Source organism: Camelus ferus, chromosome 6 (assembly GCF_009834535.1).
Source record: "Camelus ferus isolate YT-003-E chromosome 6, BCGSAC_Cfer_1.0, whole genome shotgun sequence".
Lineage (NCBI taxonomy): Eukaryota > Metazoa > Chordata > Mammalia > Artiodactyla > Camelidae > Camelus > Camelus ferus.
The window spans coordinates 22,848,232-22,867,122 of NC_045701.1; the positions used below are offsets into that span (position 1 = coordinate 22,848,232).

Sequence of the window (18,891 nt, forward strand, 5' to 3'; positions counted from 1 at the left end):
TCGAAGGCAGTGGTTTTATTTGTAAGGACATGGTCTAACTCTTTGCTACTCAGAGTATGGTCTGTGGACCAGTGCACTATATCACCTAGGAGATTGTTAAAAGTATAGAATCTCAGGACCTACCCCAGATCTAATGGAAAAGAATCTATATTTTAAAAAAATCTTGAAATGATTCACATGCCCACTAACGTTTGAGAAGTCCAGATATAATTAATATATTTCTCTACTATTTAAACCAGCAATGATTTAACTATTCTTATTTAACTGGAAAGGTAGGAAGTTTTTGCAGTTTATGTTGGTCTATTTTGATAAGTAATCCCTAAATCATGTCATTACCATTAAATGTTTGTGTGCTTTAAACATTTTAAGTATCAAGGAAGATTAAAATATGAAAGACTTGCATGAACTCATACCTCTCTCTGTTGCATCTGGGTTTGAATGGGAGCACAAAGCAATGTGTTCATTCCTATTGAGTAAAAAGAAAAACTATAGTCAAGGACAAAAATATATCACCAAGAGCCTGATTTTCCTTTTCTTTTTTTTTTTTTGGTGGGGGAGAAGGGAGGTAATTAGACTGACTGATTGACTGACTGATTGATTGAAAAGGAGGTACTGAGATTGAACCCAAGACTTCATACATGCTAGGCACGCACTCTACCATTGAACTATACCCTGCCCCTTGATTTTCCTTTTCTTAGATGCTTCATCAATTACAAGTATTTACTAAAGCTTTTCAGTTACTAACTCCTTCCTAAGGACTTACTTATTAAATTTCACCAAGAATTTTTTAAAAAATTGAGGTATAGTCAGTTACGTCCTTATGGCTCTTAATTGTCCAATTTTAGAGACAGAGAGATCACTGATTATTATAGTCTCTGTGTGACAAATAGTTTTAAAATGTGGTAGAGATTTTAAAGGTGGAAAGTATGGACCACTTCTTTTTCTCCTTCACTTCTCCATTTTTATTTCCTGGACAGTAGAAGTTACATATTAAAGAGTACCAACTGATAAGACTCAAATACAAGGGTAAGATTTTGAAGCATCTTTTTTCCTATGTTAAGGAATCTAGATGTTCCCATGATGAGATGTGCATTTTATAAAAATAATTCAGGAGAAGGAGAAAAATGTAGATTCAATAGAAGATAAACCAATAAGGAAGCTACTATAATAGTTCAGATACAACACATTGGAAGTTTATGTTAGGACAAGAGACAATAAGAATGGAAATAAGGAATGATTTGCAAGATATTTTAGAAATGAAATATAAAGGTTTAGGTAACAAACAACTTTGGAAATAAAAAAGATGCTATAATAAAACAAGAAATACATTTTAAAATATGTTTGAAGGCAAATCTTTAGAATATTTTATAGAGTTTATGGCAACCTCCACTGAATGATGAATGATACATCAAGCTTTCAATCATTTATTGAACAAATACTGTGCCCCAAAACTCAACTATATACTAAAGCACAAAGAACAGGACAAAATTTCTGGACTCAAGAGTTCTTAGTTTAATTAAAGAGCCAAAAATAAATACCTAAAGTACAATATGATAAATTCTACAATAGACTGAAAAATAAAAGGAGTGTTGTGAGAGCACAGAACTAGTGACTGAACTCCTTGGTTTTGACAGAGAAGCCTCGACTCAAGCCAGTACTACTTAATGTATGGTGCCAGTCTGTGAACTGCTTATTATCAATTAATTCATGATGAGATAAGAAGCTTGCAGTCAATGTAAATTATGCAATATTTCCTTCATCAAGAAAGCTTTGCTAAGAAAAAAAAAGGTCAGCTAACTAAACAGTAGTCTATTGCCATAGTTGATTTATATTCTAGCACAAATTCTTTTTCTGTCATGGACTGTAACAGTTTGTGGACTTCAAATAGCACTAAAGTTAAGTTAAAGGCGAGAAGACTGTTAAGACAAATTGGATTAGGAAGATCACTCTAGGTAGCGGAAATAGCATTTACAAACTAATTTGGGCAGGAAAAAAGTCCACATGTAAAACTGCAAATAGTTATTCATGAGCTACAGCATAGGATGTCTATAAAGGCCAGAAGATAAGGTTGGAGAAAAAGACAAGCCAAATTATAAAAGGCTTTCTAAGTTTATGCTAAGGAGTGTGGGCTTTATCCTGTAAGCAATAAAGTGTCACTGAACAATTTTAAGCTGGGAGGTAATATGATCAGATTTACAAACATGTAGAATGGATCAAAGGATAAGAAACTAAACACAATAGACCAAGAAAGCAGAGTGGGGACCTGAATTCAAATACCGGCAATATGGATAGAGAATAAGTAACAGATTTGCAAGATATTTAGGAGACAATCGAAAGTGAGTAGGGCCAAATGAATGGGGGCAAAGAAGTAAAAGTTAAAAAAGGACTCAATTCCTGACTTGAGTGAATGACAGAGTGAATGGGAGTTCAAGAGAACAAGAGGAAAATAGGTTTGAGAGAAATACATTTGTGAAATTTTAAAAGATTTTATGTAGCAATTCTCCCTCCACATTTTTTCCCATGGTTCTCTTACATATTACTTTCCAAGGAATCTAGATGAAGAGAAAAATATATAATGAGAAAAGTATTCTGGTCATACTCACCAGTAATCTCACAGCAGTTATCTTCTGGATTCTCATTCCTAAAAATTAAAAAGTAGTTTCAAAATCTATACCCCAGACAATTAGCAACAATCACAATAGTTGAAAGAGTAGGAAAGGTGAAAGGTTTTCATAGCGTGACTGGCAGAAAACTCCAAAGTTATCTTTAAAAAAACGACTCACCTAAACTGGTGGAAAAAATTACAAGGCAATTAAAGGAATTTTCCAGATTGGTCTTAATGGTTTATTAATTTCAAGAATACTATAAAAATATATTTAATACATGCTCCTTATATTTTTTAAGGATGACCTATAAAGCAACTCATTTTTAGGAAATTATTTAGCCTTTAAAAAAGGTAAGTAAAAGGAAACAACTCAAATGTCCATCAATAGGGAGCTGACTAAATGTTGGTACAGACATATGATAGATTATAACAGACTTAGGTAGATCTATATGTAACAATGTGGAAAGTGTTACACAAGACATTAAGAGATCTCATTTTTTTAAAAGCAAAAGATAAACATGCATTTGAATACACATATAAAATTTCTGCAAGGACATCCAAAATTATCAATAGCAGTTATTGGTAAGGAGCCTAAGTAACATGGCTTAGAGATTTCTCTGTATCAGTATATAGAGTCTTATTTTTCCAGCTCAACATTAGTCAATTAGATGTAAAAACTGTAATTTATTTAACCAGCTCCTGATAGACTTTTAGGTCTTTTACATCTTTTGCTATTAAAGTAAATGCTGCAGTGAATAATTTTATATATTCATCATTTTAAACATTTACAAATGTATTGGTAAGATAAATTTCCTGACATGAAATTGCTGAGCTACAGGGGATGTGCATTTAAAATTTTGAATTATATTGCCGATTGCTTTCTACAGTTTATAGCACTAGCAATGAGTGACATTTTATTTATATTCTTAACTGATTAGATGAAATATTATATTTCAATGTAGTCTAAGTTTGTATTCCTCTTATGATGAATGAAGATAAGCATCTTTTCATTTGTTCAAGCTCTACTGTTATTTAACTATCTTTGTATTAATATTATTATAAGAAAAACTAATTTAATGAAAACGATCTGAAGATTTGGTATTTATTGTTTTGTACGAGCTGATGTATTTAAGGATTTATATATGAAAGTAGAGTGTTTCATCACTCTTAAAAGGATAAGCTATACAAAGCACATACTTATCAACTATGGCAGTATATTAAATTATGCAAAAATTTGTTTCCTGAGTTAAGCCTAAGTATTCCATAAAAGGGAGACAAAATAAAAGACAAAAACAACATTAACTTAAAAATCACTTCATTTAATAGGAATAAACAACTTTTTTAAGGAATAAATAACTTTTAAAGTATAATTTGCATCATAATTTTCTTACTTACTGTATAAACAGAACATTTCCTCCTGCTTCTGTTTCTATAAATAAAGAAAAGATTAAAGCTTTTCAACAATACACTTATAAAAGCATTAGAAAAATTGTACACAGACATTAATAATAAAATAAAATTATTAACTACACAACTTACTTCCTGCCCCCATGGCTCAAGTTATTTTTTTTAAACAATAAGATGGACATTGAGTTATATCAATTATCTGGTTAGATAGCCACAGAAAAATCATATAGAAAACAAATTTAGCAGGGATTACAGTAACAAATTTACCTGTAATTTCCGACTTTCTCACTATTTTCATATGAGATTCTGTCTGGAATACCCTAGAAAAGAAAATAAAGATTTTTTAAAAATCTGCAAGTTTTAATTAGAACCCTATGGTGTTAAATTACAGTCTGAGATAGGTAAAATAACACTTTGATTTCAGCTTCCTCTTTGCTTCATCATCTACAATTAATATTTCAAATGTCAAAATTAGTTTACCACATTAAAATCTGTTATGGTTTTTGAATGAACTCTGACAGAATCATTATTTTATCCCCCTCAATAACCTAAAATATTCTTTTTATTCAACATTTATTAAGCACTCACTATATACCTGGGGCTATATACTAGAGTCTGACACACATTCCTTGACCTCAAGGTGCTTTCACTGTTAAGTAGGCATTGGCAACAGTGATTATATTATAAATTGGCTTTTGTTATTAACATTTCAGATAAGGTTGCATGGACTCCAGAGGAAGGGATCTCTTTTCATTGAGATGATTAAGAACAGTAAGCTTCTGGAGAAGTAGCATTTGATATCTGCCTTGAAGAATCTGGCCAATTCATTTCATTCTTTTAATATTAAGCATCATTCATTATATGGAAGCTCTTTTTAATTAGAAGTAGAATGTTATTTCAATTATAAAAAGGCACTGAATATTTGCATGCATACTGTGCCAAGCACCATGCTATAATTTTTACATGCATTTTTAATGATTATAACAATTATATTATTCTACAAATGAAGTCATATAACTGATAAGTGGCAGAGCTAAAATGCAGACCCAAATCTGACTTCAGAATCAGAACTTGATCATATACAAGATCACACAGAAAATTTCAATAGAAATCAAAATAATACAGATTAACATTTGCTGACTACAGTGTAACTAAAAATTAATGACAAAAATTGCCTTTTCCACCTAGATATGCATCTTAAAATTCTTGATTAAACAATTAAATGAGGAAATACAAATATACTGCTGAGCATCAAGAAAATCGTCATAAAAACACTACATATAAGAATTATATTAAATTAATAACTTAGGACTGACACTTTTACAATGTTGTCTTTTTATTCAGGAATTTGTTTTCATTTGTACAATTCTTAATTTAGTATGTTTCAGTAATGTTTTATTCTTTCTTTATATGCTTTTATTATTAAATTTACAGCAACAAAATAAAATATAATGGAAAAAAGGACATTTATCTTCAATTGGATTTTTATTTATATATAGAAAATATATTAATTTCCATATATTAATTTTATATCCTGCTACTTATTGTTTATAGAAGTATTTCAATTGATATTCTTGGATTTTCTTAATATTCAATCATTAATCTGCAAAGATAATAGATTTATCCCCATCTTTCCAATTTTTATAACTCTGTTTTTTCCTCTAGTTTATTTTTGTTGGTTAGCACCTCCAATACAATGTTAAATAACAGCAGTAAGACATATTTGTTTCGCTTCAAAATTTAGAGGGGATGCTTTCAATGTTTCTCTTTTAAGCATAATGTTGAATAACAGCCTTTTAAATAACAATTTTCTAATGCTTATCTAATTGAAAAACAAATTATCCAAATCATGTTAGTACCAACATATTTGGTGTGACACATAAAAAAGCATTACCTGTAACATTTTAATTACTTCTCTTTTCAACTTACTTTATAGTATCTGCAAAGCTGACTCGACGAGAATTTTTCTTATTTCTCAAAGCATTGGATTCCTAAGGGCAGAGAATATATGGTACGATTTTTAATGAAACCACTGTAAATTAGGTCTCCAAAGTACTATAGATAAAGACCAAGTCTTATTCTGAATTAATGTGATATTATTAATTTTGACAATTTGATTCTCCAAAATATTCCATATAGAAGCACTTAACAAACATGGATATGATTTTCAATATGAATGATAATAAGCACACTGACACAAACAACATATATTTAAAAAAGGTGATTACTGTCCTTTATCTTTTCTCTCTCCTTTAAATGAATGGTTATTTTGCTATCGTAGAAGAAAGACTGGGGACAAAACAAGTGATATGTTGCCTATTATGGTAAACTTACTATATTACTTTAAAGATTAAAAAATTTTTTTTAATTTGGTAAAATACAATTAACATAAAACTTACTGTATTAACCACTTCTTAAATTTAAATTTAAAGTTTATTGTGGTTAAACCACTCATCTACCCTCTTAACAGATTTTTAAGTGTACAATACAATATTAACTGTAGGCACAATGTTGTACAGCTGATCTCTAGAATTCAGTCATCTTGCATAACTGAAACTTTAAACCAGTTGATTAGCAACTCCCCATTTCCCCTCCTCTCTGCCCTGGCAACTGCTGTTCTGTTCTCTGCTGCTATGAGTTTGACTATTTTAGGCACTTCATATAAATGGAATCACGCAGTATTTGTCCTTCTGTGGCTATTTGACTTAGCATAACATACTTAAAAATTAAACTATTTTTAAGTGTACACTTTAGAGTTAAGCACATCTACATAGTTGTGCAACCAATCTTCAGAAATCTTTTCATCTTGCAAAAGTGAAACTCTATAGCCATTAAACAACTCCCCCTTCCCTCACTAACCTCCCCACAACCACAATTTTATTTTCTCTATGAATTTGACTGCTCTAGGTACTTTGTAAGTAGAAATCATATTTGTCTTTTTGTGACTGGTTTATTTCACTTGGCATAATGTCTTCAAGGTTCATCCATGTTGCAGTATGTATCAGAATTTCCTTCCTTTTTAATGCCATAGTACTACATTTTGTGTATCCATTCATCTGTCAAAGGACTATGGGTCGCTTCCACGTTTTCACAACTGTGATTAATGCTGCTATGAACATTGGTGTACATCTCTTCAAGACCCTGCTTTCATTTCTTCTGGGTATACACCCAGAAGTGGACTTGCTGGATCATACGGTAATTCTATTTCAATTTTTGGAGGAACCACTGTTTTCTACAGCAGCTACACCATTTTAAATTCCCACCAGCAGTGCACAAGGGTTCCAATTACTCCACATCCTAGCCAACACTTGTTATTTTCTGGATTTTTTTTTTTTTTTATAATCGCCATCCTAATGGGTATGTGCTGATAGCTCACTGTGGTTTTGATTTGAATTTCCCTAATGATTAGTGATGCTGAGCATCCTTTCATTATAGTATACTATTTTTATTTTTTCTCATCTTCCTTAACAAGAGCAAACATTTTTACTCACATAGTTACCAAACACAAAAAGCAAAAGACAGAGAAATAAATGAAATCCACAGAAAATTTTACTGTGATAAGTCTGAATACCTGAGTCTAAGTTTTATTATAACAAAGAATCAAGAATATTCATCCTCTATGTTAAGACTCTGGCAGACATTACATGTGGTCTTGAGCTTAATAATGACAATAATATAGACATAGTAAATACTATTATATTTCTTACTAAAAATCCCTCAAATTTGTGTGGTATATTGGAAACAGCACTGAGTTAGAGGTTAGGAGATTAGAATTCCAGTTTGAAGTCTGCCACTAACTAGCTGTGTAGGCTTCGACAAAACATTTAATCTCTCTGGATCTCATATTCCTCATCTATACAATGAAGAACTAGATTCAAGATTACTGTCGAGGTCCTGTTGGTTTTAAAGCTCTTTTAGTCTGTGAATCTGTCATTCAACATTCATTAAATAAAAAAACTCAAAAACAAAACACTCACCGCCCCCCCCCCCCAATCCCACGCTGAGTGATGAAAAAAGAGTGGTAAAGGAAACAAATATGGTCCCTACTCTACTAGGAATTAATGGCGAAACAAACATTAAAACAAAAAATCCACACATACAAAATCAAACGTATGATGAGTGGTATGAATAAAAACTATATAAAAATAATAATTTAGCGTGAGAATCAGAGATTTCTTTGAAAAGTACATTTAAGTTGAGACATGATTAGTTAGCAGGCAGGTGAAGAGTTGGTTAGTGGGAAAGCATTCTAGGCAGAACATGTACAGAGGCCCTGAAGCAAGGAAAAGCTTGATGTTTTTGAGAAACAGAAAGACAAGAGAGGCTGAAGTAAACACTCAGAATTATATGGTCTCCAAAACTACAGGCATTTCATCAATCAATAAAATGTACTGAAAGTGAACTACATATACCGGACATAATACATTAAAAAAACACATGAGAAAGTTTCCAACCTCAGAGAGTTCTCAATTTAGAACGGAGATTAGTAAACAATTACAATAGAAGATGTTAAGGGATGATTTTCTGAGATAAGTGATACCAGAGCTGAGTCTTGAAGATCAATAGGAATTACTAAATAAAGAGGACTACAAATATATGATAAATCAAGTATAACAAAATATGAATTGTAAAATCTGGGTGATGACCATATGAACATTCATGGCAAAATTCTTTCTACGTTTCAGTGTGTATAAAAAAATTTTAATAAGATGTTGGCAGATAAATGAAGAACGAGGGACTAGCCATCTAGACAGAGGTAACATCATATGTAAATACCTGCAGGCTTGACAGTTTGGGGAATGGTAAGCAATCCTGAATGGTGAGATACATATGTGAGAGTGGCAAGAAAGGAGGCTGGAAAAGCAAATATGGGTTAAAAATCAAGACTCTCAGCTTATTTAAGTTATTTGGATTTTAACCTGAAGGCCATGGGATGCTTACTTGTCCATATGCAATTGAGAATCATTTATGACGTTCTCCCTTCATATAGCTAATAAAGTTCCTAACTATTCAAAATATCACTGAAAATAGTCATCTATAAAGCATATATATCAGAAATTTACCTGAACAGTTTCATTCCCACCTCTGAGGTCTTGAAGAGGACTCCTTGGGGGTTTCAAAATCTGGAAGGGAATTATTGAAGAAAATCTGCCATATCTATTAATAGTCACTTCATTTCAAGTTATACCATAAGAAGAAAGGTAGAGATCCTAAAATTCCTATAAAAACCTCTAAAACTCCTCAAATTAAGTGCTATACTTTGTGGCTGGTTTAAAAACTTGGCATCTATTCCCTTGTCCCTGACCACCTTCCCCAATTGTTTTGCCTACTCTCATCCCATGTGGTGTGGGTAGAGCTCTACCCCAATTCTAGGGTACAAAAGGTAGCCCCGGCCTAGAACAATCTGCACGTGATATTCCTTCATCAACAGTGATTGGTTTGAGAGTGAGGATTTGACCCATATCAAGATAATTGAGCCAACATGATTCAGCCCTGAGTACTCTGGGGTTTTTTTTATCTTGAGGAAATAGACACTTGTTCATGTAGGTCATCAATCTGAAAATTGAGAGAGCTAGATGTACTACAGTAATTACACGAAGAGAGCCTGTTTGATAATGAAGATTACCCAAAGAAAGTGATCAGAGTATAAAAAATGAAAGGAAATCCTAATACTGGTGGTCATGTCCAGTATTTTTACCATAAACATCTTTGCCACATCTTTACCATAAACGTTTTTGCTGCATAACTAATTGATTGTAAGGCAATTTTGCCAAAAAAGATAAAGAAAAATATGAGAGATATTAAAAAGGACATAATAAAACATGAAAAATGAATAACAAAATTAAAGACTTTATTGCAAAATATAAAATTTTTGAATATATTTAAAATGTTTGTAGATTCATGGCAATACTTCACAAATAACTGATTTTATTTTGTGGGCTGTACCTAATACCTAAGCACTTGTCTGTCTTTTGTTCATAGTATTCTATACAGTTGTTTATTAATTCGTTCTCTTCATTTGGCATCACACTTTCTTTTTCACTAAAATTCCTTCCTTCATTAAGAGAGGTATCAATTTCCAAATACTAGGATGCATATTTTTTACTGAGTTTTGTATTGCATTATGAAACTCTTCTACACTGTTGTTTATTCTTGGCATAAAGTCACATGTCTGTTCACAGATATTCCAAAATTCTATGGGAAATATGGGTTCAACTCTGCATTGGAGACCCTTAGCCTCTTTCAGATTTACTTATTATAAAAATGGGAGCATTGCATGAAGAAATAAAACCAAACTGCCAACCAAACTATCATTTATTATTATCAAACTAGTTATTTAACTTTCATGGCAAAATTGCACTACCGCTAATCAGTTATGTGGCAAACATGCTTGTGACAAAGATGCTTACGGTGAAAGTACCTAGAACCACAGTTAATATTGTTGGAACCCCTGGTCAGTTAAGTTGTGCCTAATGTCAGCCTCCATCTTTGGATTTTTTAAATTTCATAACCCAATAAATTTTGTGCTTAAATCAGTCTGAGTTGAATTATGTTATGTCTTGCTTTGTACACCAGTTTAAATATATTTTAAACAGCTTTACTGAAGTATAATTTACATAGCACACAATTTATTAAATTACCATGAAATCCATAAAATATTAACTTCAGTATATTTACAGAATTGTGTTATCAGGTTAAATATTTGAGTCTTTATCCAAAGAGCAACAGAAGCCAGTGGAGTTGGGATGGTGATGCCACAGTCAAAATTACTATGGTATACAGTCATCATTCAACAAAAGGTAATAATTATTAGCTTAAATAAGTATTTCTTACTGAGGAATGTCGTCTTCTAACAGGTCTCTCTATATTGTCACTGAAAAAGGAAAAGAAATTTACATACACAAGGGTAAAAAACTGAATTTCTAAAACCCATCATTACATTCCTTACATGCTTAAAAAATTTTATTTATTATTGAAGTATAGTTGATTTATAATGTTGTGTTACTTTCTAGTATACAGCATAGTGACTCAGTTATACATATATGTATTCTTTTTCATTATAGGTTATTACAAGATATTGAATATAGTTCTCTGTGCTACACAGTAGGACCTTGTTGTTTATCTACCCTTATATGCTTTGAAATTGGCTATTACTTTCACTTAACACTTGGTATCACTTTCACTTAATAAAATTAATACTACAAGACTTAAATTCAGTCTTTAGGAAGTCAGTGTTTTAAAATACATATGGTATACCACAAGACTGTCTCTTGAAAAACAATCAGTATAACATTAATTTACCATATTGACAGAAGTACAATTATAAGATGAATGGACCATAAAATCAAGAGACTCTAGCTCTGGTGTGTGATTTTTACTACTGTGTGATTTTTAGAGCAGGTTTTGAATATTCAAATGCCTACAGGAGGCAAACACGTAATTTATCAGGTACAGGAAAAACAGGTGGTGTTGAGATTTTATAAAGGAGAGTTCCTTCCTATCTGGTCTGATTGTCACAGCCACTACATACCCAACTCAGGTTAGTTGTTGCCAAACAAGAATATGAGCCCACAGTGTTGCCACACTTGATTTTTAAGAAAAGCTGAAAATCTAATTGTATCCAATCTTGACATTTTGGCAACTAATTCAAAAATTTAAAAACATTGCTTAAACAAAGAAAAAGAAATTTAAATTGAAGGGATGGGAGATGGTCTCTAAAGTTCCTCTCAAGTTTTTACACTAGATGAGTTTATATAAAGATATGGTAAGGAATGCTGTGACTTTGTAACATTTACTTCTTTTCCCTAGAACAGAACGGAAAAAGATTTCAAAAGTTATCAACATGTCTTACTATTTGGAAAAGAATCCTTCTCTGATAGTTTTAACATTTTTAGCTGCATTTCATGAACTTACTTTTCTTCATTAGCATCTGAAGACACCCCATCCATTTCTGAAGAAAAACTTTTTCTGTAACAAATATACAATATGAGAAAATACAAGAAAAAAGGGAAAGAAATTACAATCTCTAAAGAGATTAAGAGCAAAGTTGTGACTTCAGGATTACATTCTGTGTGAAGGCCAAAATAAAAAAGGAAAAACTTCAGTATGTGACAATGAAACATGAAAAATTTTGACTATTCTGTTATAATTACCACTCCTGGAAAATTCTCATATTCAAGGTTGAAATCAGTGACTAACTCTGATAGGGATGATATGGACATTAATGGTTCAAATAAAAATTTGTCCTCATTTATAAGAGTTTATGGATTACATAATAATTCAACCTCAAAATGCAGTCAATCAGCTATCAAAATACAGTGGCTATGCATAAATGCATGTTTATGTTATGAAAATTCAATTTTAATTACTTGGCAAAAAAAAACTAAGGCATAAAAATAACATTTTTAAATAATGTAGTTGATGATGCTTACAATCCCACTCATTGAGTATTTGTCTTGGAAAGAGTGTGCAATAAGCAGCACAACCTGAAGTTTATTTAATTGGTCTTAGCTGCTACCTATCCATAACTATTATTTTCACTTTATGCCTTTTAAATTTAGAACTTCACTTCTGGGTAAGAAAAAAATCCCATTGCAGATTTCAAAAAACAAAAGAGCTAGAGATTCTGACTCAACAATATTAGCATTTCTACTGCAACACTAAATACCATATACTTAACCTGTCAGAATCAATGTTTTTACACTTTTAGCAACAAGTAAAAAAACAAAGCAACAAAAAAGGTACTTAAAAGATTTCTTATTTTACATGCTTTCATCATATATAACAGAAACCAAATTAAAGAACAATACTTCACAATGAACCTAAACCTGAAGTTAAAGTCTACTTATTTTTTAGTATCAATTTACTTAATTAGCTATTAATATAGAATTAAAGTGATGGGAATCTTCTGGGACTTGATCTCTGACCGTCTCCTTTTGTCCTCCATCACTTTCTTAATTGGCTTATCAATTCTTCTGGTTTCAATTACCTCCCGTTCTCAGATAACACTCCTATCTACTTAAAATAGTATCTTTTAGTTTGAAAATTTTAGGTATTACACACTATCCTCCTTCCCAAAAGCAACCACTTTCTCTATGTTAAGCTAATTATTTTGTATTTAAAGAAAGCTCTCTTACCTACAACCACCTCCATCTTACATACACACACATATACCTCTACATACCCAGATAAATACAGTACAACAAAGGAACAATTCCATGCCATTTTCACTAAAATAAATATAAAAATCCTAAAAAAAAAAAAGCAAAAAGGAGCCAGAAATTTGTAAAAAGTGTAATATTTCATGGTCATGTTGGTTTCATGCCAGAAATGCAAAATTGACATTAGAAAATCAATTTTACAATTTACCATACTAATAGATTAAAAGGGAAAAATCATATGATCATCTCAACAGATAAAAAAAAAAGTTTGATGTGTTTTAACATCTTAAAAAAGAAAAATTTAGCACTAGGAATAGGAGGTAAATTCCGTAATCTAGCAAATAGTACCTGTTTAAAAATCCAACATCAACTTAATGGTGAAATTGAAAACTTTTCCTCTGAGATCAAACAAACTTGACAGCTATTTCTATTTCTATTCAATCTATCATCAAGGCCTAGTGGTTCTAGTTCCAATATATATTCCAAATTCATTCACTTCTATCTTCAATGCCACCACCATAATTCAAGCTACCATCATCTCTCAAACAGAATATATTGCAATTGCCACTTCACTGGTCTGTCTACTTTCACTCTTATCCCCCCAGAGTCCTTTCTCCACATAGTAGGCAATTATCTGCTGAAAAAGAAATCACATTTAAGACATTCCCTTACATAAAACCCTTCAATGGTTTCTCACTGGACTGAGAATAAACTCTTTATCAGGACCTATAAAGCTCTACAAGATCTGGTTCCTGCTTACCTCTCAGACTTCATCTCATACCACTGTCTTCCTAAGTCCATGCTAGCCACATTGGCATTTCTATTCCTGCACACACAAAACTCTTTCTCAAGACATTAAATATACATTTGCTATTCTCTCTTGGCAAGAAAGCCAAGAAAAGCACTCTTTGTAGCACTCTGTTATGTCTCCTCTGTAGCATTACCACAACTGTAATTTAAAAGTATGTTACATAATTTAATTATTCCTGTTATCTTCCCAAACTACCATACTGAAGTATGGTGAAGTCACTGGGTTATACAAGATCTGGCTTGAGCTTTATGCTAACTAGAACAGCCTACCTTGTGGCTTATCAAACATACATTGTGCATCTGCTTTAACCATTAAAGAAAAGGGTGCACTGTCCCTAAGTATAGAATATCCGTTTTGAAGATAGAGATAAATACCTCCTTTCCTGGGATATCAGTGCTAGTACTCCTTCAATGATAAGGCTTCTTTCTCAGGTGCCAACGACACACTGATTTGCTGTGTGTGCTAACCTTTTTTTTTTTTTTTTTTGAAAATTTGAAGGCATGTAGCCCTATCATGTTTGATGTTCTTTGTTCTGACAAGATATAAAACTGTGCTGAAAAAAACACGCTTTTCCAGAACAGTTCCTCAGAGTTACCTGAGAGGTTGTCTCCCAGGCTATAGTCCTCAGTTTGGCTCAAATAAAACTCTCTTCTGTTCTTATTATAGATTGGTTATTGATTATTTGCATCGACATATACTTGCTCCAACAGTAAACTCTATAAGAACAGGGCTGGTGTCTCTAATGTTTACTGTTATATTCTGAGAAACTAGCACACTGCTTTGTAAATTAAAGAAGCTCAATAAATATTTGTTGAATGACTAATTAAGAAACAATTCTTTAAAGTTACCTTTACGATCAATGTCTTGTATATTTTTTTCTACTTTGGGGAATATTTTCAAATTTAGTGACATATTTCAAATTCACAGGATAAAAATATTAAATACTATCAATTCAGGATCACCTAAACATCTTCATTGTTTGAAATATTCATTCCTATGTAAACTGCAGACCAGTTGGCACTTAATTAGGTGATGAGATTCAAAGCTTATTTAAGTCTTCCTTTTAAAATATTCTATTTGTTACATTACTGTAAGTTCCACCTCCAAAAGAAATAGGAGACCCCAGATTTTCACATTAAGCTGAACTTGTAAAACACTGTCATGTTTGAATTTCTGATCACTGCCAGATTAATTGATTATTGATTGGTTCCAGAACTGTGCACTGGTACACAGGGATGCTACAGCATAATCACAAAGGTATCCTGGATACTTTAAATTTTTGAGAGAAACAATTATCAACATCTATCAGACACTGTTAGCTCAAAACAGTACCCATTCTCATTATATATATATTTTTTGGTACATATTATTGCAAAGCTGGATTTTTGGCAGTTGCTGTGATATAAATCAAGTACTTTTTCTTATCAATGAGGTACGGGAAATGAGTGTGCCAGTACCCAATCTGATTTACAGATTTGAAAGGTGTGCAGTATTCAACAGGCGCACATACCAATTAGTAAATAATTCTGATTATTTAAGAATAAAGGTCTTTTTCCTTCAATTTATGTGTGTGTGTATATATATATATATATATATATTTTTTTTTTTTTTTCCCCAAATGGCTACTAAGTGGCTAGAACAACTTAATAATAACTTTTAAAATTGTTGGGACCTAATCACTTAATAAATGGAACTGCTAGGTATTTCTATTGGCCTAAGGGCACCATGAGCCAAGAAAGTTTGGGAACTACATGTCTAAATAATCCAGAGGTCCATAAACTACTGCTGCTGGGCCAAATGGGTCCTTAACCATAGTTTTTTATGTTTAAAATGGGTTGTAGAGAACAAAACAAAAAGTAAGGAAAGAAGAAATGTGACAGAGATCATGCAGACCATGGAGACTGTAAAGCCTGAAATATTTACTACCTGTTTATTTGTCCACTCCTTCATTTACACTACCACTATCTAGAGTTAATATATTTCATAGTGTCCAAAGATACAGGCTCTTGACCTGTACTGTCAACTACAGCAGCTATTGAAATTTAAATTAATTAAAATGACGTAAAATTTAAAACACAGTTCGTCAGTCACAATAGACATATTTCAGGTCCTCAATAGTCACTTCTGATTAATGAGTACTGTGGTGGACAGTGCAGAAATAAAACATTACATTACCACTGAAAAGTTTATTGGACAGCACTGTCCTACTATCAATATGTAGAGTATCTTCTGGTGTCTCTTTCTTAGCATCAAACACATCATTAATGCTACCACTCCAAACAATTTTACTCAGTTTACATCTATCTGTCATTTTGTAAACATATCCAGCCATTCACATAATGAAGAATTATACTGCTTTGAACCCAATGTTTAATTAGCAAAATCTTACAGTACACTAACTCCTCATCTCCTTAAGTCACTCTTTCTTTCCAGTTCCACCTCAAATGCCACTTTCTCCAAGAAGCCTCCTTTAGTCTCCACTGCCAAAAAGCATCAAATAAGATCCCCTTTTCTGTGCTCCCACACTCCTTTAGAATGTCCTATGATAATTTACATTGTCTTGTTTTACAGTTATTTGTGTATACTAATCATTTCCCTTTCTGAACTGTAAATTGTAGATGAGGGAGTGAATCATCCGCTTCCAGCACTAGCACAACAAGGAACCCAATACCTGTCTCAGGAATTCGATTAATCCAATTCAACTGAAAACTTCAATCTTAGTAACTAGAGTAAGCTCTGCATTGTTTCTCTCTGTCATATCTCTATAAACCTATCTTTAAAACTCCAGTCAGCAATATTTGTATCTTTAAAACTTTTTTCTTAAATTCTATATGGAGACAAGCAGCAAGAAAAGGTTCTTTAACTCTGGCCTAGTAATAGAAGAGTTTTTAAAACTTATTTGCGGCGTACTGATAATGGCTTTACTTGTTACTGTTACATCTGCAGGAAACCCCAAATCTGCTCAGTGCTGCCAGAACTCGGATCAGACACTGTAAACAAATTACAAGTCGAGTGTTCAAAATCACTTATTGCTGTCATTTCATTTATAGCTAAGAAAAGATTGAGTAAGAAATGCAAACAGCCGTCAGTTACCCAGGGAAAAGAAACAATTAAGAGTCCCGGAACCCTGACGGAAGATGGCGGGGTGTGGCGCCGCGGGCTGGGACGCCGAGAGAGCCGCGGGCCAGCAATCCCGGACCGCCCGTGAGGCCCAGGTGCGGATGGAGAACCCTAGGGAGGAGGCGGCGGCACGACGTGCAGGCCAAGGTGAGAAAAGAAAAGAGCCCCGCACCCAGAAAGAAGCGTCTACTCTGAGCCCAGCGCGTTCCGAGGACGCCGGGCAGAAGGAGCGTCCCCCCACCGCCACGGCGGGGCCTTCAGACCGCTCAGACAAAACCTAAAGTTCTCCACTCCCAAAACCCAGGACGGAAGTTACCCGCCACGTCCCAAAGGCTTCACAAATTCTTCTCAGACTTGTTTGGGGTCCACACGCTTCTCAGAGAGGCAGCTCGCCGCCACTCCTCGACGTCAACTCACAACGTCCGACTACCTCAGTGAAGCATTCAAATGTAACCGCCTAGCTGAAGCGCATGCGCAGAGCCGCTCATTGCGTCGGCTCCGCCCCTTAGACTCCAGAGCCCTCCTAAGGCTCCTTTAATCAAACTTACTTCTCATCCTGTATGCCAATTTTATTTACTTCAAGGTAATCTAATTTTCTACTGAAATTTTCTTTGTCTCTTCCTCTTCATCCCACACATCATGGGAGCGGCCATCTTCTTTTGATTTCTTCCTATAAAAGTGATCGAGTCTTTGCTTCCGTACAAAATGGCGGCTTCCATCAGGTTGCGTCACATCCCCCTAGTGTTACTCCCTATAGCTACCGGGAAGACGTATGCTTCAGGGACGAGGTGGCCGAGTGGTTAAGGCGATGGACTGCTAATCCATTGTGCTCTGCACGCGTGGGTTCGAATCCCATCCTCGTCGAGGGTAGTCTTTTTTTTTTTTTTTTTCCCCCCCCACCTCTGATCTTTTGCTTGCGGAGTCGAAACAGTTAAATATTCATTATAGGTATGATTTACTAGTCAATTTACTCCAGCACAAACAACCTCCGACTTGAACTTTTGAGAGACGGCGTTTTGGAGCATTCTGACCTCATAGATAAAGAAAATGGAGGGAAAGAGACATTTTCTGGGAATCAGAATTTTCAAATGAACTTAGTATCTTTTTTAATGAAGTAAACAACAATGCATAGAATTTTACGATTATTAATATTCCCATATGTTCCAATGGTGGTCTGTTCGATATTAATAAGCCTGGCTCCTGATTGAGGGGCTTCGATTACTGTGGACTCTTACGCAGGGTTTTTAATACCTGCCCTTACTATGAAATAAAATCAGGTTTCATTTAAAGCATCAGGTTTCACTTTAAAAGCTCCGAGACACAGAGTGTTGAGGATTCTCTGCCGGCCAGCAGGCTGCAGGTGCTCAAGAAAAGTACACAACTTTAAAGATGTTGACACACGTGGAAACTTGGTCGTTTGTAGAAGCCAGAGACTGAAGACACAGCTACCTTCCCAGAGGAGAAGGTTTTAATTTCTCTTTTGGATTTAAGCAGAGAGGGAAACACAGGGAGTAAGTAAAGAATAGAGAAATTCCCTCTCTTGAAAGGTTATCAGGCAGTTTCATTCAATTCACATTTAACAACCTTCGTTCATCCAGTATCCATTTAACAGGCACCACAACAGGGACTTTAACTCACCATAACCCTGTGATCATGATAGAAATTTTTGTTACTCCATTTTGCAGATGAGGACACTGAAAGATAAACTTGCTCAAGGTTATACAGTTTCTGTAATTGAAGAAAAGGCATTGTAACTCGAGTCTATTGAACGTCGGTGCCTCTAACTA

General features: G+C 33.6%; 1 protein-coding gene and 1 non-coding gene across 3 annotated transcripts in view; one reads left to right on the plus strand and one right to left on the minus strand.

Annotated features, from left to right (window-relative positions):
- KNL1 (kinetochore scaffold 1) overlaps window positions 1-18,097 on the minus strand; it is a 49,297-nt gene extending 31,200 nt beyond the window's left edge. The window contains exons 1-9 of one of the 2 annotated variants that reach the window (XM_006176614.3): window positions 17,653-18,097; window positions 11,927-11,980; window positions 10,847-10,886; window positions 9,076-9,135; window positions 5,942-6,003; window positions 4,280-4,332; window positions 4,001-4,034; window positions 2,604-2,641; window positions 414-466 (exon numbers count right to left, since the gene is read on the minus strand). In XM_006176614.3, the coding sequence (XP_006176676.2) occupies window positions 414-466; window positions 2,604-2,641; window positions 4,001-4,034; window positions 4,280-4,332; window positions 5,942-6,003; window positions 9,076-9,135; window positions 10,847-10,886; window positions 11,927-11,961 (375 nt within the window). In that variant the 5' untranslated portion in view covers window positions 11,962-11,980; window positions 17,653-18,097. The other variant, XM_032481487.1, reaches the window with a different exon arrangement.
- Window positions 17,887-17,968, plus strand: TRNAS-GCU. Its single transcript has one exon. It is a non-coding gene; the product is annotated as a tRNA-Ser (tRNA).
- Window positions 18,098-18,891: the final 794 nt, after the last annotated feature.